At 38.6% G+C, this 24,948-nt stretch overlaps 1 protein-coding gene across 14 annotated transcripts in view; it reads right to left on the reverse strand.

Annotated features, from left to right (window-relative positions):
- Positions 1-10,220: 10,220 nt before the first annotated feature.
- ptprk (protein tyrosine phosphatase, receptor type K) overlaps positions 10,221-24,948 on the reverse strand; it is a 112,118-nt gene continuing 97,390 nt past the window's right edge. For 3 of the 14 annotated variants that reach the window (XM_022764024.1, XM_022763999.1, XM_022764088.1), the window contains 17 exons: positions 24,753-24,940; positions 24,250-24,349; positions 23,105-23,250; positions 21,603-21,620; positions 20,837-20,873; positions 20,588-20,685; positions 20,052-20,168; positions 19,621-19,775; positions 19,363-19,498; positions 18,085-18,234; positions 17,228-17,401; positions 16,321-16,338; positions 15,477-15,608; positions 14,782-14,907; positions 14,306-14,469; positions 13,670-13,805; positions 10,221-13,241 (listed from right to left, as the gene is read on the reverse strand). In XM_022764024.1, the coding sequence (XP_022619745.1) occupies positions 13,188-13,241; positions 13,670-13,805; positions 14,306-14,469; positions 14,782-14,907; positions 15,477-15,608; positions 16,321-16,338; positions 17,228-17,401; positions 18,085-18,234; positions 19,363-19,498; positions 19,621-19,775; positions 20,052-20,168; positions 20,588-20,685; positions 20,837-20,873; positions 21,603-21,620; positions 23,105-23,250; positions 24,250-24,349; positions 24,753-24,940 (1,949 nt within the window). In that variant the 3' untranslated portion in view covers positions 10,221-13,187. The remainder of the gene's footprint in view (positions 13,242-13,669; positions 13,806-14,305; positions 14,470-14,781; positions 14,908-15,476; positions 15,609-16,320; positions 16,339-17,227; positions 17,402-18,084; positions 18,235-19,362; positions 19,499-19,620; positions 19,776-20,051; positions 20,169-20,587; positions 20,686-20,836; positions 20,874-21,602; positions 21,621-23,104; positions 23,251-24,249; positions 24,350-24,752; positions 24,941-24,948) is intronic. The other 11 variants (XM_022764008.1, XM_022764105.1, XM_022764078.1 and 8 more) reach the window with 8 other exon arrangements.

The following is a 24,948-nucleotide window of genomic DNA, read 5'->3' on the forward strand; positions in this document are numbered from 1 at the left end:
GGTCCATGGATTCATCCTCGGCTCCTCTTGTCCACCTCCACCCAACACCAGCTCGTGGCGTCACATCCAGCCTCCCTCTGCCGTCATCATCTGTCACTGCTCGTCCACTTTGTCATCATCCATTGCCATTCTCTGGGTTGTCCCCACTGAAGCTACACTAGGCAAAGATTTCAGCTGAAAGTCCATCCTTCTTATTCAGCCTAAATGACAATGTGGCACTGCCATAGGGAAGAATACCACATCTTTCCTGAGTGAGAGGTCAGGTGAGCCAGTAGAGTCAGGTGTCAGGTGATATTTTTCCCACAGGAAGATAAAAATCAAACATTTTGATTGACACCCAAGCTGTCTTCACAACAGTAAAAACTGGACACACCAGCATCAGACCTTTTCCCTCTTCTCCCTCTGGTATTGTTTGGATAAAAGTGATCCCAGGCTGGCCTGATTGGTGAACATGAGTGTTTTTATCCAGTTTATTGAGGTGATTTATGGGTATTTAAGGCAAAAAAAAAAGTTGTCATTTACATGTCTCTGTCACCAGGAGCTGCTAACAGGAAGTTGCCTAGTGTAGCTTTAAGCCCACAGGGGACTTTTTTTGCCACAGATTCTGCATCATGAGAATGAGCTGCTATACGGCAAATAAACATTTCACTTGATATTAATTTTAACTACATCAAATGAATTTAGTGTTGTTTGTCACAGCCATTATTATTATTATAGTAAAACTGCTGTCTTCTCCGTCATTGCCATCACCCCATTGTGAGTATGGGTAATGCTATACTTGCCCCATTCAAAGGGAAACACAAAGTGCAACTTTTCTCTCACCAGCAACAATGGTCTTGGGCTAAAGCACCCTGTGCAAAGTTATAGCAGCAGCAGAGATTGATGCTTCCCACGGTGATGCATCTTAGCAAGATGGAAAAACCTCTAAAATTTTTTTAAAAAACATAGAAAAATGCTGCCCAGTCTTTTTTATGGATGTGGTTAAAAGCTAAAAACAGTTGATTTTCTTTTTTCTAAATTTCCTGCCAAGTTTGTGGTTATAACATCAGAATGGGTGGGGGAGTAAAAAAAAAAAAGAGTTTGACTGAGGTGCTGCACAACTGTAACCCATACTATCTATCAATCTAGCTATGTTTCTATCGTCCCTCCATCTTTAACCAGGCATGCTGCAGCTGTTGACCAGTGTTGCTGAATGAGATCTGAAAATAAGGCTAAAACTCCTCGACTATCATCTCCACATTTCTTCATTTTCATTCATATGAAACCATCTCCTCTTAGAACTCAACATTGTTTTTTATGATATGTATGTTATTTGCTGCTGGATACATTTCCATTGCAGAACAAATATGAATTATTAACAAAAGACAGTTTTGCGCAGCCTGGAAGAGGTGACTGTATCAAACAATGCATTTTGCACCTTATAATATTCATGTTTGTATTTCCAAGGGAAATGTAGTTTATGAAGCTCATGTGATATTGTTGCAGTTGAATTGCAAGGACAGATATGGAAAATTTACTACAGAATTTCATGTTACTCTATAGGTCATATAACCTGCACCTTGTGTTGTTCTGTTTTCATTTCTTTCTGGTGGCGTTCAGGCCTCTCACAGTTACACTATTGTGATTCTAACACTTTTGATTATACTTACAGTATCTATACCATGACCAACTTCACAATCTACAGTATACATTTAGTATTTATAGTTAAAACAGTTGTGGGTTGATTTGACAGTGCATTTGTCCTGCTGATTAAGGGGCGTTTCTTAGCTAACAGAAACCATTTCTCATAACACACTGCATCCAACCTTTTGTTCCAAGTGGCGCATAATGAAAACACTTCTGTTGTTACTTTGATCTGCTCATGTAGTCTAGGAAAGACAGGTGCAAATGACACTTTAACAATATTCAGTTACTATAGTAAATGGTGCTGCTTTTTACTCTAAAACTGTTGTCCTTTACCCAGTCCTATGTGCACGCACACACACACACTCAAGGACTTTTTAAACAGAGATTTATTAATATGGTGCCCGTTGTCTCTCCAATGACCTGTGGTAGATTGTGACTTTAGAAAAGATCATCTTTGCAATGCTCTTGGCCTCAGTGATGAAAATGAGGAGACGGTTTTGTGGTTTAACTTCCTTTCTAGCATGAAAAGAGGTCAGGGATATTTATTTATCAGATGGGAGAGATTACAGGCTTTGACATTCCACCAACCTTTAAGTAAAATCTAATATGCCCACCCTGAGCCAAGGGCATACTGCTATAGCTAGCTGAAAGTACATCATTGTACCTGTCCATATTTTATACTTCACCCACAAAGAATCCGTGACATTTGCAAGACATGCCCATCCATCCTCATTCTTCAATCTAACCCCAGCTAATTAAAAACTAATGTTGATATAGGGCCGCTAGAATTATGCTGCAGTACAGTGTTTAATGTTTCCCATTTTATTGTTGTTAGGGTGTGGCACTCAGCAGGGGAGAGCAGTCTGTGTACTGTAAATACTTTGAAGAGGCAGTGAGACTTGTCAGGAGGGATTATGATGGAGTGTTTTCCCTTGTGACGTGCGTACATCAGTGCTAAATCTAAAACCCTTACCTTACCACACGGCCTTAACCAAAATGCTCATGAATGTAGAGGCCCTACCAATGCAAAAAATAAAAATAAAAAAAACCAGGAGATGAGCAGACGGCCCATAATCCAACTGAATTGAACAGGAAAGACGTTGCACCCAAACTTTTATTTTATTTTTGTTGATCTCATTTCCGTTTTTTTTTTCTTTATTTGATTTGTGTTAAGGTGAAATATGAAATGGCACCAAAACATTAGTAGACGACAGTCCAGGTTGCCAAGGGCAATCATAATTTCACACAGATTTTTAAGGTTTACTTGTTACCCAAGCTTCCACAGAGAGGAAGTACAAATGTGTGTGTTATTACAGAAGCGAAAGCTTTCACACACTGTACAGAAATGTCTCTCTGAGAGTAGGTTTTCCTGTTTGAGTGCATGTACTCTACTTGTACCAGGATCAATCCATACAGGTTCCAAGAAGTAATACTGTAAATGGATCAGGACAAAGAAACGGGCAGTGCTGGCCCATTTATCTTGTAAGTCCTTGAAGACCACAATTCAAATACTGAAGAAATTGGCAATGACCTACATTTCCTGCTTCAGTCAGGCTTACATTTGTTATATACTGTAGTTAGATTGTCATAGAATGAACATATTCTAGACACCAGCTCACATTTATAGTATAAACACAATTAAAAACAAATGTCCAAGAGAACCTTTGTCTAGTAATTCAGTTTAAAAGTGCAACCCAGTATGAAGGTATTCTCTTGAAGAATCAAGTGCATTAAATACTTACAGACACTGATAAGATGGCAAGGGCTTAATTTAAAGTTGAATAATTTCTTTAATTTTAATCTATCCATTAAGGGGCTTTAACTCCAACACTACCACTCCAACCATATCATATTTCAAATGAAAAGGATCCGACAGTTTGTAGCCGATTCCATTTAATTACCCTCTTTAAACAAGAACCAAAATTATTTTAAGTCATCTCAGTTTATGAAGCCCATTCCTCTTCAAAGTCACTCCGAAGAACAGGTTGGGAATTCCTCTTCTATGAATTGCAGTGCTGCAATATTTTCTGTTTCAGTATTACTGTCTATTTCTGTCCTCTTGCACCAAGGACGGCCACTTTCCCATTACAATCTGGTGTAGAGGTGGAATTGGTGGTATAGTGTGACCTGTTGTGTTGTTCCTCCAGTCACAGTTTCACTCTCTCAAATGTATTTTCTTGATCTATTCTAGAGCACTTCTTTCACAGGAAGGACTTTTATTTAGAGATATTTTTTGATATGTTTCAAAAGTTTATATAATTTATCATTACATTTATTAGTATGAAAAACTGATGGATTTTTATATATAACTCACTGAACACCTATTCTATCCCCAAATGTAAGCGCTGCGGTGGTCTTTATGTCAGATTTAATGAGAGATATTTCAGAGATTTGTTGGCTTTCTTTGTCGTGCCATCTTCATTTTTTTCCAAGTCTATTAATATCAGCATTTTCATTCATATTTTGGCCAGAGAGAGAGAGAACACTGTCAGCTTTTAAATATTGAAATCTTCATTTATTTCCCTGGATCCTCATTAAGTTTTGCCTTCAGAGGGTCTAACGACAGCTTCTTGGGGTTATGACAAGAGCTGATGGGCTACTTTAACGATCCAACTGCTCTTCCACCTGACTGAGAGTCATGCAAATCAAGTCTACTTCCCGCAGACTGTATACTGTGATTCCATCATGTGTAGTACTTGATGATCTGATACTCATTATCATCAATCCAGGCTTTTCCTTTAAGAACTACCTATTCAGACTGGAGGCTTTTGACATTTTGTAGCTTCAAGGTGTTGCTAAGAATTTCCTTGCAGGTTGTTTGAATTGACTTCACTTTCCAACCAGTAGGCACGAGGCAAATCTACAAAGTCAAAGGGGAGGTAGTAAGTCATGAGGTTGGTTTAGCACATAAAATACATAGATTACCTTTTGTGAACCTGTCATGTGCCACCTTAAAAGCCTGACTGAAACCAAGTGGACGAGGAATGATGAGGATTGACTGGAACTCTCAGTCACTGGCTTGAATGAAACATGATGTCACTTGGGCTGTTTTTGCACCAATCACCCATCAGTGAGGCTGATTTCACACACAAAGATGTCCTCAAAAGTCACAGGGACACCAGCTGCTGTTAGTGATGTACAATATTACAGTTTGTGTGACATGACACACACGCGCGCACTCGCGCACATACACACACACACACACACACACACACACACACACACACACACACACACACACACACGTTGACATCAGAGTTCTAGAAACCCTGTTATTGTGTTATCATGCGGGGCTATAGTCTATGATCATGGTACGATTCTCTTGTTAGTGTGTCTTTTACAATTACTCGTCATTAGCACGCCATCTCCAATGAAACGCTTCATGTTTTTTCTTTTGCATCTGTGTCTCACATTATATCCCACCCATGCTACAAGGGGCTTAGGAGTTTGGCAACTATGTACATGACAAATCCTCAGGTGCCTTACAGTTTGATTCTCATAGGACTCCGTGAGTGAATGTTTGGGGTTGAGGTATATGTGAAAGGACTGCAACACCTCTCAGAGTGCAAGTTTGTCTGTAATACCATTACAAAGGGCTGGAAACTGGGCTGGGTTGGACTGCAGAATTTAAAACTAATTTACTTTATATTTGACTAATTCAAACGTCTTACTGTAATAAACTTCAGCACAATACCGTCTAGAGGATATCAAAGGAGGATTTGGTAACATTTGTTATCCTCGTCTTTTTTCTTTTTTTTTTTGGTTCAGATGACATAATTGTTCTGCTATGATCCACCATGATGCAGTTCCATTTTTCGAATTCAGTTTATCCGTCTACTGCTTATCTCACAGCAGTGGATAAAGGTCCATTCAGAAATACAGAGAATTGTAGAAAATCAGTAAATATGACAATGTAAACGCAACATCTCAAAGTACATGTCACATCCATCTCAGCAAAGCATAAAAGATCATTTATTTAAAGGTCTTTATCTATCCTCCTAGCTGTGATATTGTAATCTTGTGATGTTTTTGCCTTTTTTTGGCATCTACATCTGCAGAATCTGGAGACTGACAAAACTTGACCAGCCAAAAAGTGCAATAGTGTTTTCATACAATGACAGGCAGGCTCACCTACAGCTATTTACCTCACAGTTAAGCGTTTTAGCAAACATGGTATATTAGGAGTAGTTGTAATCTCCACAGGAACACTTTTGTCATGCCTGTGTACTATGCAGCAGTACTTCTGTGGGGCTGCAGAGCCTGCAGGCCCTGGTGCAGATCACCATTCATTTACAGAGCACTGCAAGCACCATGTTCATCGTGCTTTACACTGCAGGAGCAAAAAAAAAACGTGTGCTGTCATTGTCATCCAATCCTATACAGTTCATATATGATCACTTATTTACAATTTGCTTTATGCTGATTTAAAAAAATACATAGTGTAAAGAAAATGTCAGCTAACTTTCAGTAATACTCTAAAATGATCCACATAGAGTTCCTTTGTCACGTTTCCCTGTTTAGTCACTACTCAAGACATCGGTTTATGCCTTGTACAACACACGTCGCAGCACCATATTTTAGACTAACATCATTTAATAGTTGTCCTGAAGATAAAACCTCAGAGAAGTCTGTATAGGTGCTGAATCAACCAACTTCTCTCCTTGTACTTTTCCTAAATTTGCTTCTTTTATTGGTTTATTCTGACAATCAGCACACACCAAAAACATCGAATGCACACACACACACACACACACACACACACACACACACACACACACACACAACAACAACAACAACAACAACAACAACAACAACAACAGCACTGTCATGGTATATCCTCAAGATAGTGCCCTGAGTTTCCCTTATACGTATCTTTACGGTCTTTTCAAGTGAGACTCCATTAAAATTTCATTGAAAGCTTTTCTCCTTGTTTCTGATACAGTTGCACTGCAAAGATGTCTTTCTATTGCTTGCTCTCTCTTCTCATAAATCTCATGTGATTGTTGATGACATTTTGCCTGTTGTCACGCAAGCCAAACAGCAGTGAAGTGTGTACCTAATTATGGACCATATTTGATGTCATGCTTGCATTAACACTGGGCTGTATGAGTGTATTTGCTCCTCAAGCAATAAGCCTATTTTAGATATTTAGGTTGGCTTTTCATCCTGGTCTTTAGACTTCTGACAAAAATAAAGCTGAGGGATGTTACAGTACTGTTTAGGTGGTTGTTGAGCCACTTAAAGGGGTGTTTGACATTTTGGGAAATACGCCTACTTGCTTTCTTGAAGAGATTAGATAAGTTGATTGACACCACTCTAATATCTTCACATTAAATACAAGCTACAGCCAGTAGTCAGCTAGCTTAGCTTAACATAAAGATTGAAAACAGGAAACCAGCTAGCTTGGCTCTGTATAAAGGTAACAAAAACAGCTTAAAAAGCACCTCTAAATTTCACTAAATTAACACATTATACTGTATATTGTTTGTTTAATCTGTACAAAAAAGCAAGTGAAAGAAAAAATGACAAGTTGTCATTTTACAGGGGGTTTTATACTGGTTTGTTTCTTAGCTAGGCACAGTGGCTAGCTGTTTCCACCTTTAAATATGAAGCTAAAGCCAGGAGATGCTTAGCTTAGCCATAAAGACTGAAAACAGGGGAAACAGCTAATCAACATGACAAAACAGACCAGCAATAAACCACATATTTTCAGTTTTACACTTGGGTTTTTAAGTGTAATAAACAAACAAGATATAACGTTAATTTGTGAACTTTGGAGGTGGCAGTTTTTGTTGCCTTTGGGCGGAACCATGCTCCTTACGCTAAGCTAAGTTAAGCTAACCTCTCCTGCTAACATCTCCTGCCTGTAGCTTCATGCTTATCATAAGACATGAGGGTGGTATCAGTCTTTTTATCAAAGAAAAAGTAAATAAGCATATTTCCCAAAACATTAAATTATTTCTTTAAGTAGACAAACATTTAGCTTTGGGTTAAACAAGAACTTTTAAAGAAAATGCAGATGTTTACATTTTCTCATACTTGATTTCTGTAAGTCCTATAATGTTAGTAGTTAATTTATTATTTGTCAATCAGTCTCCATTGCCACTGTCATAATAAGAAGGGTAGTTATAGTATCTTACATCACAGCTTGTCTTGGACACATACGATCAAAATTCAGCCAGAATATACAGGCATATGTTGTCCACATTGCGTGTTACTGTATAACTGGGGGAAGAACTGTTTCTATACCTGTGCTGTTCTTTATGTTTCAGTTTTTTATGAGGGGAGAGAGCATTCACAATTTTGTTTGCCTTTGGTGGAGAAATGTCTTGTGTTGTGGCTGTGGGTAGAAATAACAAAAGGCCTCTTATGGGTTTTGGAATGTGATATGAGAAAAATTTGATAGCATAAAAAGGTTTGTGGTTAGCTTAAAACTATTTTGAATTGTTAGATATATCAATAATGAGGATAAATATAATGCCAAATATTCAGTATTTGTACAGAAATATACATATATAAATATATAATATATGCCTAATTTAAATGGAACTATTTTCCGCTCTTGACCATGTTTTTGTTGTTTAACGTTCCTTTGTCAACATTATTTTATAAGATCTTCAGATAGCATGCAGGATAGTGAAAATGAATGTATTATTTAGTGTTTCATTGCTGTTCAGTATTACAGCATTCTACAGATCAGTTTGTGTTTGTAAGATTAATTTAAGCTGAATATTTCATTTCTAGATTTGTTTATCTATAAACTGTAAACTTTCTTTTCTAAATGCAAGGTTTTGAAATGGTTTCAACAATTTATATCATTTTATTATTTTCCCCTGCTTTATCAATGTGGTTCAGTATATTTTGCCTCTTCTAAGTACTGCTATCTACCATCTGTTGTAAATAATTATGCAAATTAAACTTTTTAAAGAAAACAGCATGGTTGTGAGAGAGCGCTATAATTTCTTTCATAAGTAGCAGGACTTTAGAGAGGGTTCAGCATTGGAGCTGTTGACACGCAAGTGTGGGATTTTAGCTGAAAGGCAGGGTTATTCATGGGGAATAACTTAAACCCAAGTAAAGCGTTATTCATTCTCTAAGGTAACTTCTTTATGGGAGTATGAAATAATAAATGGAGGGACGTTTGCTTAGGGGCACTACAAGTGAAGTCTCTCATAACAATATTGGCTCTCAGTTACAATTGTGATGATTTAAATAAATAAAGTGATCTAATTTGTTAATAATAGAGGCAGTTGGGACATTTATGAGTCATTGATTTCACTGAGCAGTGAAAACATTAGCTGCCTGTACATGATCTCCCGCTAGTCTGTTTTTTTTAAATTTTGTTTTACATAAAACATTTTGACATGTCAAAGTACTTTTGCTACTTTGACATGTATTTACACCACAGGTGTAAATAATGAAATGAATGGCGTTTGAACAGATTCAGGAACTTGGTATTGTTCATGCTGGTTCACTCACTCTGGAACACTTACTGGAATGAAACAGAGCCATTGTAAATGTTATTAGCAGCAGTTGTGCTTTTCCTTCTCTGACTTGTATTGTAGTTAACTGGTGGGTGGGACTGTCACTTTAGTCAAACTGGGAGCAACTGGTCCCACGGCTCCACAAGAGATTTCATCTGAGTCCCAGCATGTGGAATAAAATGTGAGATATGCAAAACAAAAAAATAGATGGGACGCAGTCAGGAGTGAAGTCAGTACTGCAGCGTTTGGATGTTAGAAGGTAAAAAATTAAAGGAAACAAAAACACTGGGTCCAGGTGCTCCCAGTTTAACTGCTGTAGAAGCCCCGCCCACCATTAACCTGTAAAACCACGGGTCTTTTTTCCTGGCAGATATTTTGACCCGTCACAGCAGGAAAAACACGTGAATAACGTTAATGATGTTCATATCCGATTAGTTTTGCCAGTTTCAGGGCAGTGGAATTGTGTCCTGGGGCACTTCAGTGGAACGTTAACCATTGTTAATGTCTGGTCTGGTTCATTCCTGCTATGACAAATCAAAATGTCTTCTGTGTAAAAGTTGAAATTAAAGGTACTGAAGCAGATCTGATCAGAGGACTGCCACAGCTATTAACGGATGGAGCTTAGATTGATGTTTATTGTCAGAGCTATATACTCCATCTTATCTTGTTGCAGTGGAAAACGAGGCTACTAAAGGCTCAGTCACTCCCACACAGGTGTTTTCAGTTATTCTGGATGATTAGACCTGTTCAGGCTGGAGGTGGGTGATGCTGTGCAAGGAGTTACATTATATGATAAAGGCTTAATTTGTCCCGCCCTAACAGGTGCAACAAATCTAACAGGAGAGTGAGGGGAGCAGTCTCTACACGCCCTCTTTGTCTTGAGATAAGTTCTAATCAGACAGAATAATGGGTGGACAATATGTGTAATGGGCCTTGAATTTAATGTTATGAATATTGGCAGGCTGTTGGGTCAGAACATATCAGAAACTACAGAGAAAAGAATGATTACTCAGTATCACCCATCCTGGGTCCTTTTCACTGTCTATAGTTTTAATTGTAAGAAAACAACAGAACACTCGCAACAGTTTTAATTAAAGAAGTGGTCTTTATTACAGCAAAGAAGCCAAACATTACAGACAAGAATAATTATGAACCATGAATATCAATTCTATACTCAGACTGGCTTCTCATCCAGAAACCAGCTTCATTCACTACTCTTCAGGGCCATTACTTCAGATTTATTAAGGAGGAATTATGGGCATCTTAACAGGATTTGCTCCTTAAGTGTGTAGTGTTTAATTTCTGTTTGTCAACAACTTGTCATTGACTGCTTTGCTTTTCTCTCTCTGCATGCTGTAGAGATGGACATCAGCTCTGTCCAACTGGTCAACCTCAGTATCAGTGAAGACAATGTACGACTTAACATGGCCTCTACATTTTCTTTCCCTTCTTTGGAGCAAAAACTGAAAACTGATGTTCTACCAACAGAATACAGTTCTCTATTCAGTGGAAACTGTAACTGTTTTTAAACAATATCTGTCAAAATCTTTTGAAGTTGAATCCTCCGGGAGTACAATCTCTCGAGTTTTTATCTACAACAGAACTAATGTTCTGACTTTGCATCCATCATCTAAGTCTCTACTGTTCATCCAACAATAGAGCCTTTTAGAGTACTCATGATAGTCTATTTACAATAACATCCTTAAGAGTAGGGCATATCTCTTGTTCCATCCAAGTGGAACATCTAACATTTTATTTACAATAAAGTTTTTTTTTTCTTTTCCCAAATCAGTTTGCGCACAAACAGAAACACATCTGGTATTCAGTAAGCCTGTAAAGCCTCACAAAGAATTCATGAAGCACTCTGATGAATGAAACACGCTGAATCATGGTCCAAAAGGTATTCAAAACATTGATCGTCCATGAAAACGCATTCAACAAAGCCCTGGTTTGCGATCTAAGATGCTGTTAAAATACTTGTATCAACAAGGAAATTCAAATGATTAGGCACAATAAATGTTTTTTTTTTGTTTCACAGTCCTGCATGTTTCGCTCACTAAGCCTGTTTGCATCACTAAGTCAGTGTGTATTCAGGGATAATGGTGAGCAGGATATGAGGATGAAGATAAACAGCTTATCCCGACTAAGACGTTAAGAGGGATAGGAGCTATTATCCAAAATACTCTGTGCATGTAAATGCACCGATGTTCTACTGACCACAAACAGAGCGATGGGCTTTTACACAAATAAACCACGGTAACATCACAGAGAGATTCATTAAGTGAAAACAAGACAATACTACTGAATTCCACCTAAATACTGAAAAGCTACTTCTAATGCTTCAATATACAGCTTTAATCAGGGGTTCTTAAACTCTTCTTCATGGACCCAAACTGAGTAGATGTAGTCTCTCACCTCGGGACCCATTATGGGCTCATTAAATCACACTAATACTCTCAAGACTCCAGAGGAAACAGACTTGCAGCCCATTTTGTGTCCTGACCTGCGGTTTAAGAAACGCTGGTGGTAGAGTAAACATGGAATGAAGAATGATTGTTCTTACAAGCAATGCAAGTAAACAAACAATAAATACAAACAATGTGCTTTATCCATATAGACATATTTACATAAAGTCTTTGGCTTATGAATAAACATCAGCTGCAAAATAAAAAATACAAACAAAGAGAAAAGTGTTGGCCACCAGTGCGCAAAACAAATGAAGCCTGGGGTCAGTTCACTTCCAATTCCCTTCAAACCCTAAATGGAAACTGTTCATGAAAGAGCGTTAATTCTCAGTCTTTTCTAAGGGTCAGCTGTTTCCCTCCTACTCAAAATCTGTTGATATTTGCATTTTGAAAAATATCCCGTTTGTGAATTGGCTGAATTGAAAGTGCATTGGGCCCAGCCCTGAAATAAAACATGATTAAGCTAATGTCAAATGGTTGAACAAAAATCGTTAAGTGTTCAGTTTGTACAATTTAGGGTAAAAAGAAGACTTCAAAACTTCTATCCAGTAGAGCAGTAAATGATAATACAAAAGCAATCAGAACTCAGAAATCAACTCTGCAGGAAACAGAAACAATGATACATATCACACTTTCTTTTTGAACGTATACATTTTAGTGAAAATCCTACACAACATTTTTCAAGTTGTCACTTCATGGTATTGTAAAAAAAAAAAAAGGAAAAAAAAAAAAGAAAAGAAAAAAGCCTAATACTCCCCATGTAAACTTTCTGTTTTTGTTTCATTGTCAGGCTTGTTTCTAAGACACTACTTTATCTAATAAGCAAACTCATACTGACAAACAGGTTATTTTCTGTCTCTATTCTGTTATGTGACTCTACTGCATTTAACCAGTATAAATGGGTACAAAGTGGCTATTAAATACTCAAATACATAATAATGTTCTGACTCAGTTCAATGAAATGACCAGAAAAATAACATGAAGACGATGCTGCTGATGTATGGAGTAGAAAACAGAAGCATTCACAGAGTTTGGCCAGGCTGTAACCTTTTAAGTTTCTTGTTCTTGTACAAAAGTACTGGCTGCAAATATTCAAACATCATCATGATGGGACGCCCAACACTGTTAAGCAGGAAAGTGGGGCCACTGAAAACTTTTAACTTGCAGTTATTCAAAAGCTGTGGTTGCAGCTTGCGAGGGGGAAGGGAGACATCTACAGTGCACATGGAGTACTGCAGCTGAAACAGCATGAGGCATCGAGTCCATGCGAGGGGGGTTGTGTTGAGAGGCTTAACATTTAAATGGAGCCCGAAACATACAAGGGCCCGCTGGCACTCAAAAAAGCTGTACAATAAGCATAAAGGAGTAAAAGGAGTAACATCTCCTCCTCTGCTGCACCCCTAGCAGCTCCTTCTGTTTCCCTTTTGTTTAACAACACTGTACAAGGAGCTGATTTCTCTGGTGCCATTTGTAGGGATGCAAAATGGATGCTACAGAACGGCCACCACAGAGGGGAGAAGGGACCAAGCGAAAGCAAAAAATCAAACACGAGGGAAGTGAAAAGATGTTCCTCCTCCTCTTCCTCCTCTTCACCTCCTCATCTCTCCTTTGTTTAAGAGGACTCGATGAACTCCAGCGCCAGGTCGTAGCAGAACCGATACTGCTCCTGTAAATAAAGACAGACAGACTGGACTTCATATTTGCACGGCCACGATGTTTGGCTCAAGCTTGTTTCACGTTCAAAAATATCAAGACGGATATCGTCATAACACCAGAGCCGGTGCAGTATAATGGTGCTATGAACAGGAACAAGCTTCCTTCTTTAATTAAGAGTCAAATGCTTTTAAAACAAAAGGCTAAACAGTGGCTACCGTTTAGTATCCACTATCAGAATGCGGAGATCTTAATATACTTTGTTGTCTTTTCTGATATGATTTTTCTTTTGGTGTCTTCGATACTTTTCACCTTGTCAACAACTGAAACAAATTCAGGACAAACTCCATCTCTATCTCTGACAAAGTCTGATATTTAAATGTGTTAAATAAATCTCTAACCCTCTCTCCCTCTCTCTGTCTGTCCTTCTGTCTCACTCACCGGAGTGTCCACCATGTTGGGTTTGCTGTTCCTCAAGGTCTTCACGGCATGGAAGACATCAACCACGCTCTGTCTCTTGGCCATCTCACACACGATGCTGCTGGCACAGAATACTCCACTACGCCCACCTCCGTTTCTACAAAACAAACAGAAATTAATACAGAGATATGTGACAAAATGCACAATCTAATATTGCATTTGTAGTTTTGCCACCTCTCACACACAGTGTTGACGGCACTGATGCTGGCACACAGAAAAACAAACCATCCAGCTTGACAGTGAATTTTGTTCATCATCAGACAAAAAGACCTTCTGGTGAGGGAGAAGTGTCCCTGAGCGAGTCTCATGTGTCATTAGCACTTTTTACAATCACAAAGATAACTGCCAAGATAACTGGTAACATTTCTCAAGTCAATACAAGTATTTATCACACCAGTGCTGGATAGTCCTGTTAGATTGTTTGGCAAATTTGGCAACATTTTTGATTCTGTTAATCAACAAATTTATTTATTTATTTATTTTTCACAGAGTAAACAGACAGCTCTTTTGTTCCTAACATAGATGGTAATTGCTGGGAAAAAGAAGAGGGAGAGAACAAAGTGTAGTAGTGTATTTGTATGTTTGCTGTGTACTCACAGGCAGTGCACTATGGTTCTTCCTTCTCCCTCCTCTCCCTCGCGTTGCCACTGGTCCACCTGTAGGATCAATTTCAGGAAGGAGCGCTTGGAGGCGGGGACTTCTCTGTGCCCCGCCCATCCCAGGTACTGGAACTGACGGACCATCAGGTAGCCTTCCTGAGGCTGAAACATCGAGCAACAAACACATTCAGAGGAAGGGATTCATTGTAACTGCAGCCTTGTCTTCAGCTCAAACCAAACCAAACCTCAAGAATTCAGGTCCAAACTAACAATTTTACATCCTTACATTTTGTATCATATTCTTGTAGTAATATTTACAATAATAACTTCTGAGGATTTGCTTGTCTTTAATGTGAGCAGAGTGTGAAGCTCTTCTATAGGTTCTACTGTTTTAACCTCATGGCAGCAGGAAAAATAGAAACTGTGTAACTTTACAGAAACCACAACATAACAACACAATGTAAGCGGACGAACCCTGGTGAGGTTGCAGACTCTGAAGAGTCTACTGATAACGTCACAGTCCATCGAGCAGGACATACACTCCACCTGGACTGGGCCGTAGCGCAGCATGCCTTCCTCTGGCCAGTACTGAGGACAACCCTGAGAAGAAACAGTTACAGCGTTTAGACATGAAGATATGAAAAGAAAAACTGAAACGTCACAGTTTTCCACCCTGGTCTCTTCTCTACTCATATGATGACTTTGGTGTGAAGTTGATGAACATTATGTCCTTCAGTATTACAGTGTGTCTTCACTTGAGTTTAATTCAACTTTTATTCTATAAGGCTGACCACAAAAATCATTCCAGTGTGTTTTTTTTTACTGCTTTGCCACAGTGTAAAACATTAAAATATGCAATAAATCATATGTTCTGGTTATATTTAGGGATGATAAATATATTTCAGGAGCTCTATTATTTTGCCCCTCTCCTCTCTATTATTCTGAGTTATTACTGTTGGATATATCAGGCCTTGTTCCCTCCATTCATTGCTGCAGTGTAGGTGTATGCTTGTTACTTGTGTTTGTTTATAAGGGAATATATTGTAGATGTTTGTGGGTGAAAGCTCCAAAATATCAGCTTCTCAGAATGTAAGAGAAAACCAGCAACAGATCTTTGACATTATGAAATTATGAAGTTATGGAATTAAGACATTAGCAAAGTGAATTACCTGTGCCAGGTCAATCTCATTCAGCATCACCAGACTGGTGCATCCATAGTCGTAAACTAGACGCCAAAAGTCTTTGACGGTGTTGGGCAAAGGATGCTGGGTGACGATGAATGCGGCAGGCTGTCTGTAGCTCTGCAGGGAACAGACAGCAAAACTGATATCAGGTCTTTCATTCACATAGAGGCGTCATTTTATCCAGAAAATACCTTTTTTTTTTTAAATCCATCAGTATGAAGCAGGAAGTTTTGCTTTTTATTAAAAATCCTTCACCTAAATATCTTCATCCTTATCTTTATTACACCTCTCTTTCTCTCTCTCATACATACACACACGGCGAAACACAAACAGCCGAGCAGATTGAGACAACTTGTGGAACATGACACATCGAGCACACCGTTTGGTCACATGATCATGCAGTGGGCTTATAAAATGTGAGGGTGAGGAGCATGCATTACATAGACACATACGCCGTACATACAGTACATCTACATCTACATCTACATCTACATCTACATCTACATCGAATAAGGTGAGTTACCTTCATGTTCAGTCAATTCAGGAAGTCAAATGTCTAATGAGAGAATTCTTTCCTTTGACGTAATGAACTGACTGAAGTGAAAGTGAACTGAATGAAAATGTGCAGCCAAATATGTGACATGGGTGTGAATGACTCTGGTGACTGAGGCAGTGTAAACATGAAGGGAGTCTAATGTGAGGGTCGGGTTCAGGTTTAGGGTTCAAGGTGTACGATAAATGGTTTGCTAAACATGAACCTGGTGGCAGAACGACACTGAAGCCATGAAACAAATCCAGTACTGGAGATTTGACATAAAAATCCCATTACCTGGAACTCTTCTGACAGCTTGGTTAGAGAGAGGCCAAAGGTAAGTTTAACTTAGCTAAACTTTAAAGGTGAATTTAAAAAATTGGACTGAAGTTCTACGGCATTTACAATATTTTTGTCCTCCAACAGCTTTGTTGGAGAGAAGCCAGGTTTCTTTCCACACCATGCATATATTACATTTTGTGTTTCAAACATCATTATGAACTTACATACCCACAACCCACCCTTACTTTTGCTTCGTTTCCTCCCTCTCCAATGTTTTTTTTTTTTTTAAAATAAAGACAGAACGGCTAATAAACATTAACTTCTAATTATGTCTGACAATAACCAGATATTGCTATCTTACCTTAAATTTCTACCTGCTCAATGAGTTTGTTTTTCAGGTCATGGCACATAGGCAACACATTGAGACAGTGTTAATTGTTGCCAATGTAAGCAATGTTTGGGTAGCGGCCAGAGAAGCTAATGGTCTTTTCAGAACCTGGATTTGTCTCTAGCCTTCTGCTGCTAAAACCACAAACACAGCATCACACAAACAGGGAGGGGAGTCTGTGTGCGTGCGTGTGTGTGTGTGTCCGTATGAGTGTTGTAGGTATAAACATTTATGCAAAATTGTACATGTGTTTTTCTTCATCATCAGTTGTACAACCTCTAAAGAGTCTGTATCATTTTCAACAAATTTGTGACTGCAGTTTGGGACAACGGACATTATACACTTATTTATTCATTTACTTTTTCACAAAGCTCCAACTGTGTTTAAAGGAACACATCTGCTGGTGTAAAAGGCGATTTCCACATGTACTCATCAAAAAGAACACAGGGCGAAATGTCCCAAACTACTCTTGCATGATGTGTTGAAAATAACACAACCTTATTTTATGTGTGAATGAGCATGTTATAGACTTACATCCATCAGAGCAGCATTGATGTAGTTGCTGCTTTCTCCATCTATCGTAATGAGGAAGGGTAGACATCTATCAGGAGGAAGGCCATCCATAAAGCGGTTCTTATCCTGGTTCCTAGGCAACAATGCAATGCTGCAGTCTTCAGGCTGGGGCTGCGGGGTCACCGAGTTTAAAGTCTGAACAAAGAGAGGGACGTATAATGACTTAATAAAGAGGCAGAGATTTTATGTTCCTGAAAAAATGCTAAAACATGCACATGCAAGTTGGGATTCTAAGGTGGGTCCCAAAAGGATGAGCATATATCCTAAAAGCATGCTAGAGAAATCAGTGTTCATAAAAATTCTGTGTTTTAAGATTACACTGCTGAAGAGTTTTCAATTTGCTTTTGACTGTTGCTTGTGGGTTGTATCCAGAGGATAAAGTCAGAGTTAATGTTTGAGAATTTGAGAAAGTCCAGGACTGGATTGAGAAGCTGATCCTTTCACCAAAATGTGGCTAAATATACACACTGCCATCCAGAAGCTCAAACCCCTGTCAGAAATAGTGGCTTTAGCCATATGTTGTTGAAGCTAGAATAATTTACAGAACATACAGAGCATATACATGAACAGCAGAGAGGTGGATTATGCTGCAGGAGTGGCTCAAGACGTTTCTATTGACATTTTGATATTTGTTTTGTACTGTGAAAATTCAGCTTCTAAATCCATTGTAACTGAAATGAAGCTCAGTTGTTGTTCTTTTAACACTGACTTTTTACAGGCATGTTTCAAACCTACATCAGGTTCATTGTCTGATACCCACAATATAGATTAGTGTCACTTCAAGGGCTGAAGATAGAGATTATTAGATTAGTTTTTACCTGGAACTCGTCCTTTATATGTGACGAGTTGGTCTGGGAGTCGATGCGGATCAGCTCATAAAAAGCAGCTTTGAACTCGCACACTGGTATGGCGGTTTCTCCACATAGACAAGCCTCTAGAATGGCATCATGGATGAATATGTACTGCTCCTGAAGACATATAATTCAAGACATATTATCATATCCACAGAAATATTTCACTCCTAGATAAAGATACTGGTAAACAATAAAGCCCACACAATCTGTCACACGGAAAACACAAAAAGCTGTGATACCAGATGAAAGTGAGCATGCACACACTGTGAGTGAGTGATGGCTGATGGGAGATGGACTTATGAATGAGATGAGATGACTGTGAAGGTTTGGGCTACTTCACTTCTAAGTTGGTCCGTACAGGAAACTGTATTTTCGGGCCTTTCAGGCAAATGACTGGAGCTTTGATTGAGTGAAGACAGAGTAAACTATGCTTGATGTATTAAACTGTGTCTGATCTGTTACAGTGCTGCAGAATAAGTAGTATAAATAGATAGTATTAATAATTACTACAGTATGTGAAAATTATAACGATTTCAACATTGACAAAAAAGTCAATGAACGGATAAAAGGAGCTTGTGATCCAAATGAGATCAAACTAATTTTTTGTGCCTTGATGTCTCCATAGAAACAACTTATATAAAATATATATTGTTAGCAATATCATGATAAATAAAAAAAGCAGAGGAGCAGAAGACTCATTAGAAAAAAGACAAAAGTCTTGTTGCATGTTTAGCTTCTGCTTGAATGTGTTAATACTGCATGTTTTATTCTAAAATTACAGACAACTAACAAACAATCAGAAAACAACTATTGTTACTTCAATGTAGGTATGCATGTGTTTGTATCTGTATCCGTATGTGCTTGGACTCTTCTTAACTCAGTGAATGTTTATACAGAACCTTGTCAGCTCTGCTAAAAGAGTGTGGGATGGAGGCGCTTCATTCAAGTCACGGTGTAATTCTTCATCCTACCACTGGATGGTGCCAAAGTAAGATATTTTCAAATCCTTGAAAAAAAGTGGTTTGTCACTTTCGGTCAGGTCACAATAATATTCTTACCATGAATGTATACTAAATTAAATTGTATGTTTGCATAGTTTCTGTAGTGGGATGACACGTTTATGAATAGGTGGAAGATACATGGCTCAGTGCAGTCGCTTCAGCCTGCACCAGTCTTACAGTGAAGGTCCATTCAGTATATTCTAAGACGTGGATGCAGATGGAGGATGGGTAATGCAGTCACCTCAGTCTGTACCATGTTGATCCTCCTGGAGCGAAGAGCCTTCACACAGTTGTAGATGTCAACCACTCCTTCTCTCTCCGCCATGTCCAACATGATGTCAATGACTATGAAACAGCCTGTACGCCCTGCTCCAGCACTGCAGACACAGAGTATATGTATGACTATGTATGTGTATATATTTCTGATCTAGAGGTAATATTAATCATATATGGTAGAATACATATACGTCTGCATGTACTATGTTTATATTTGCTATACCTGCAGTGGACCACAATTGGCCCAGCAGAGGGTGGATTGGAGATTTTCACTCTGCGGATGAAGGAAAGAAGTCCTGTGGCGTGATATGGAACTCCGTGATCAGGCCAGCCTGTGAAGTGGAACTGCTTGACCTCCCGCACCTCGTTGAAACCACGCTGAATGAGGACAAAAAACATCTTTGGGTTACATTCCATGAGTTTTTTTCAAGTTTTCAAGATTTTATTTAGTCCACTCAGTGAATTTAACATCTGTGCATCTCACTGCAACCAAGTTTTATTCACTACTTAATCACCAACAAGAATGAACAAATATAACGAAAGAATTTTGTAGTACTGTAAATGACATTAAACACACAATAAATACAAAATGTTCAAGATTATATTTCACAGAGACGTTGTGCAAAATGTAAACTGAAAAAAAGTATCACTCACCCTCTCCAGTGTAAATGTGCGAACCACATATTCAGCAAGAGGTTCAACCTCCACAAAAGTCACCTTGAAGTCTCCGTACACCTCTGCATCATCTGGCCAATACTTATAGCACTTGACCTGTTAAAATTTAAGATTAGTATTTAATATATAATAAAAACATGCCTACATTCCTGGATCAAGTGGCAGATATAGCATTTTACCTAACAGAAAAAATAAAATATATAATGCCCTAGACAACACTGACTTCATCAATAAATCAGCAGGGCAGCAGAGGTGTGCCACTAGTTTCTCTGCACCTGTCAGTTCATCTAATTTCTTGCATTAACACAATTGACATCCACACTATCAAACAATAAAATGCTGGAAGAATATCTTGTTGACATGTATGCTACAGCTACTTCAGCATGTTGCATAAATCTTCTTTTCTGACATTTTTTAAAGTCTGGTTATCCATCTGGTACAAAATGTCAAAGGATAAGAAAATAAAACAATGAGTGCCGGGAGAGCGTCTTGCCCACTCAAAAACAGCAACTTACCCTTCCAACCTCCACCAGATTGGTTACCATGACGATGCAAGCTGACTGTTCCTGCCACACCATCCTCCAGAAGTCATAGACTGTCTCATGAACAGGACCTGCACACGGACACACAAAGACATATATTCAGTACTTTGAATGATTCCTAAGTGTCAAGAAAATAGTGTTATTATTTGTAACACCCTGTATAACAGCAGCTGTGTAGGATTTATTCTAGCATGTGTTTGGTACGGTGTTGTAGCGTTTTACCTTGGGTAGCAATGTAGTGACTTGGTCTCTGGTAGCCCTGAAAGCAAAACACCATAAAACAACAACTCAATATGCATCGAAAGTGTATGTTTCATGTTAAAAATAGAGACTCTCATCCCACTTGGAAACATCTGCAGTGCAACATTATAACTGTCAAAACTAATCTTGCTCAGACGAAGGAGCATCTCTAAGATTTTTACAGTTAAGCTAAGAGAGATATTTGTACATAATTTGAATATATTGAATATAATTGTCTATTTTTGGTGACATGCTGAGACACACTGCATTTTGTTTTATTCTTTACAGAGCTAGGAAAGTTGATCATCTCATCACTGTCATGCGATTTGATAGAACCTTTGCATTTAACACTAACACTCCACATTTCTAAATGATCCAAATGAAGCTGCAAAGTTATTCCAAAAGTACGGCTCTGCCTTAATCTACAGATGACTCTGCACTGATACCTGTGACCTTTATAACAACGGTCTGTAAAGAGCTATGACAACCACTGAATGGGATTTCCTGATGGCAATAAGACAAACATAGGTACTACACATAAGCAAATTTACAGCTCACAGTGAGATGTACGAAGGACTGGTGGGAGGGCAAGATGGAGTGAAAAATCTCATGCAGCAGAGGCCCCAGCAACTCAAAATGTACATACACTGTGACGCAATGCATGTAAGGACGAGTGCATGAAGGATGTGTAGGTGAATAGGTGTAAAAGTTGAGAGGCGTGAATGAAAGAATCCACAGTGATACTTACATCCCTGTACAGCCAAATCTATAGCCCAAGCCACAGGCAGAAAGAACAAGTGGAAGAAGGAAAGAAAGAAAGAAAGAAAGAAAGGAAGAAAGAAAGAAAGAAAAAAAGAAAGAAAGAAAGAAAGAAAGAAAGAAAGAAAGAAAGAAAGCACAACAATGTCAGTGAGTGTCAATCAGAAAAAGAACAGGACATGCAGAAACAAAAATGATTTGAAATGTAGAATTTGATTGAAAAGAAGGGACACCTACTGATGTTGGCTGACCGCCTCTCAGCCAAAGCACACTGAGGTATGTAACTCATTTAACTAAACAATACAGTTATATTGTTGCTGATACTCCAGCTTTCTTTGTTAAGGGTCACTACAATTTATGTTCAGTACAGTCCAAATTATGTGGCAACTATTTAACTACAGTAATACCGACAGATATATGCTGGATACACCAGGGAGTGTCCACTCTATTCTTTCTAATTCTATCTTAATGTGAGCAGTAGCATGCATGTAATAGTTAATGATAATATAGAAGAACATGTTACAAGCACATTAGCATAAAAAAAAGCACAATGTGAAAGACTAACATGCAGATGATTGTTGTAAAGGTGACAGCAGAGTGGAGAGTGGAGATGGCGAAAGATGAATGATGGATAGATGGATATTTAGATGGACTTATGGAGAGATCGGTTTGAACAGACAAACAATAAATAAAAGAGAGAGATGGATAATGAATGGTATGTAGATGAAATGGAGGAATGGATGGATAGTCCAGTTAAAAGATGGGTGCACTGAAGGCTACAGTAAATGCAGCAACTAGAAGGAAATACACTGGTTTGCCGAGAGTTAGATGAGAAGATTCATACCCCTCTCATGTCTGTTAAATATGAAGCTGTTTGGCTTATCTTAACACAAAGACTGGAAACATGGGACACAGCTCGTCTGACTTTAAAAAGAAATCCACCTACCAGCATCTAAGAAGCCCACTATTAACATGATGTATCTTGTTTATTTAATCTGTACTGCTCATGCTGGAATTTCTTGGCCTGGCACAGTGACTTTCAGGAGTTACACTTTGGTTATTTTCCAGATTAGACAAATAAGATATAACCCGTGAATCGGTGAGCTTTAGAGGTGCTTTGTTAACTTTGGATGGAGCGAGGCTTGCTGTCTCCCCTGCTGCTAGCCTCTGGCTGTAGTATCCAGGAAACTGTCTCTCTAAAAGAGAGTCTGAACATTACACCTCATCTTTGTGTAGCTCTTAGCGACATGGGGTTGTCATTTAAAAAAAAAAAAAAAAGTCTTTAAAACTGAGTAACTACTACTGACTAATCCAAAAGATGATTATATATCTACTGTCGTATTTAGTTTAACTGATGAATGAATGGACAGGACTGACACCTGAGAAAGACACGTGCTGTATGTATGATGTGTTTTCGGGGGGTGGCTGGATGTGTAAAATGGCTTGATGGATGACTAGTAGACGCAATAAAGGTATAGAGGCCTGACATACGAGCGAGGGAGTGTGGTTTCGTTGGTTTCGTTGGGAGCCAATAGTAGCATTCGATGCGTTTCCACTTACATCGATGTAGTTGGCGTTGATGTAGTCGGAGGAGGGGTCATCTTCTATGGGCTGAAGAATAACCCTTGAGTGGTCATCTAGAGAAATACACAACAGTGTGGGAGAGAGGAAGAGCAACAGAACACCAGAGAGAGAGAGAGAGACAGTAACATAGAGAGAAAGTCAAAGAGAAAAGGTTTGTTAGAGAGCAGCAAATGCTTTTCTTTCTTTTCTTTTCTCTGTGCACTTATTGCCGGTTTAAAGGGGGCTGGATTTAGTTGGAAAAAGATGATGTCACATGTTTCCACGGACCAATCAGGTTTGAGCAATATTTGAATCAAATTAAATGACAGTAGTGGGGTTGTTTGCTTTGATTGCCACCACTGCGAAACAAATCTGATCTACTGAGATGCTGAGTGTACAACTACTAGTAAATAATATCTAATAATGTTTTTTAATATCTAACCTTTATTTTGGCTTATTTACTTATTGGAAATACTTATATTTTTGCCTCTTCAGGGGCCGTAAGAGAACAGACGTACAGCATTTCTCTCTCTATAGGCATCTAAAGCTGTAAAGAGTCTTTAAATTGATGGTCCTGCTGTCCTATACTGCGTTCTGTCGACACATAAATAAAATTATCCAACAACATGGTCATGGTCAAAAATTTTCAGGCAATAACTAAAACTCTGTCGTCTGTGACATTGAACTAAGATAATTTGAGTGATGCCCAAATTTGAGTCTCTTCAAAGTCTCAGGAAACAGCAGCACACAGGGGAGCACTTCAGATCTTCAGAGTAGGGACTAATGGCTGTTCCAAGGTAAAGGCAGGAAACTAAAGGTGACTGTGCTTTTGCAGTTATTGCCCATTGACTGCAGAACAGCCTCTAACAAGGTCTCACAGAGGCCAAATCAGTACACGTCTCTAAAAAGCATCTTAACATCATCTCATACCTTTATGATAATACTAATAATAACTATACTTGTTTCTGTTCATCTTTTTTTTAACCTCCCTTTTTCCTTTTCTCTTCTTCCTGTGAAGCACTTTGTAACGTCTGTTTTGAAGAGTGATACATAAATAAAACTTGCTTGCTTACATGCTATTATGTTCCCATAGCGGTTCTTGGTGCGGTTCTGCTCCTTCTTGGCCACGTCCCAGGAGGCCGACTGGCCCTCAAAGAAGCTCTGTATCACCAACAACACACGGGAAAATGGTAAAGAAAATTACACGTCATGGATCCTCAAATAACACTCCTGCAAGATAATTCTCGGGGGAAAAGAAGGGTTTGAATGATAGTTTTTCTCTGGTACTTTTTTTTTTTCCATTGGTACATGAATGTTTAGATAATGCTTATTAGATACTTAAACAAGGGGGGGGCATTAAAAAGGGTTTGAGCACTTTCACTGTTTAGTCAATAAGGCAGAAAATACCCTCAAATTAAGAGGCAATAACCGTAATGGTCATTTTTATCATTTTAATGTTAAGGCAAGCATCACAGATTTACACAACAATAATCTTTGCTGAAAAGCCACATTTCAGATATCTTAATGGTTTGCATTGTCAGACTGGTAATAAAAGTACTGTTAATAATAATCTTACTTCGTACTCCTCCTTAAAGCCGTAGCTGTCAGATGTTTTCATTAGGTTGATGTGCTGCAGGAGATCGGCCACTCGGATGGCAGGGTGGAGCTGTCCTGTCTGATAAGGAGATTCAGTTCCCTCACAGTGATACCGAGGAACATCCAGAAGCCTGCTGTTCTCCGCTGCTGAGCCACTGTGGTTCTCATCTAGAGGA

Source organism: Seriola dumerili, unplaced genomic scaffold (assembly GCF_002260705.1).
Source record: "Seriola dumerili isolate Sdu_G_001 unplaced genomic scaffold, Sdu_1.0 BDQW01000025.1, whole genome shotgun sequence".
NCBI classification, from domain to species: domain Eukaryota; kingdom Metazoa; phylum Chordata; class Actinopteri; order Carangiformes; family Carangidae; genus Seriola; species Seriola dumerili.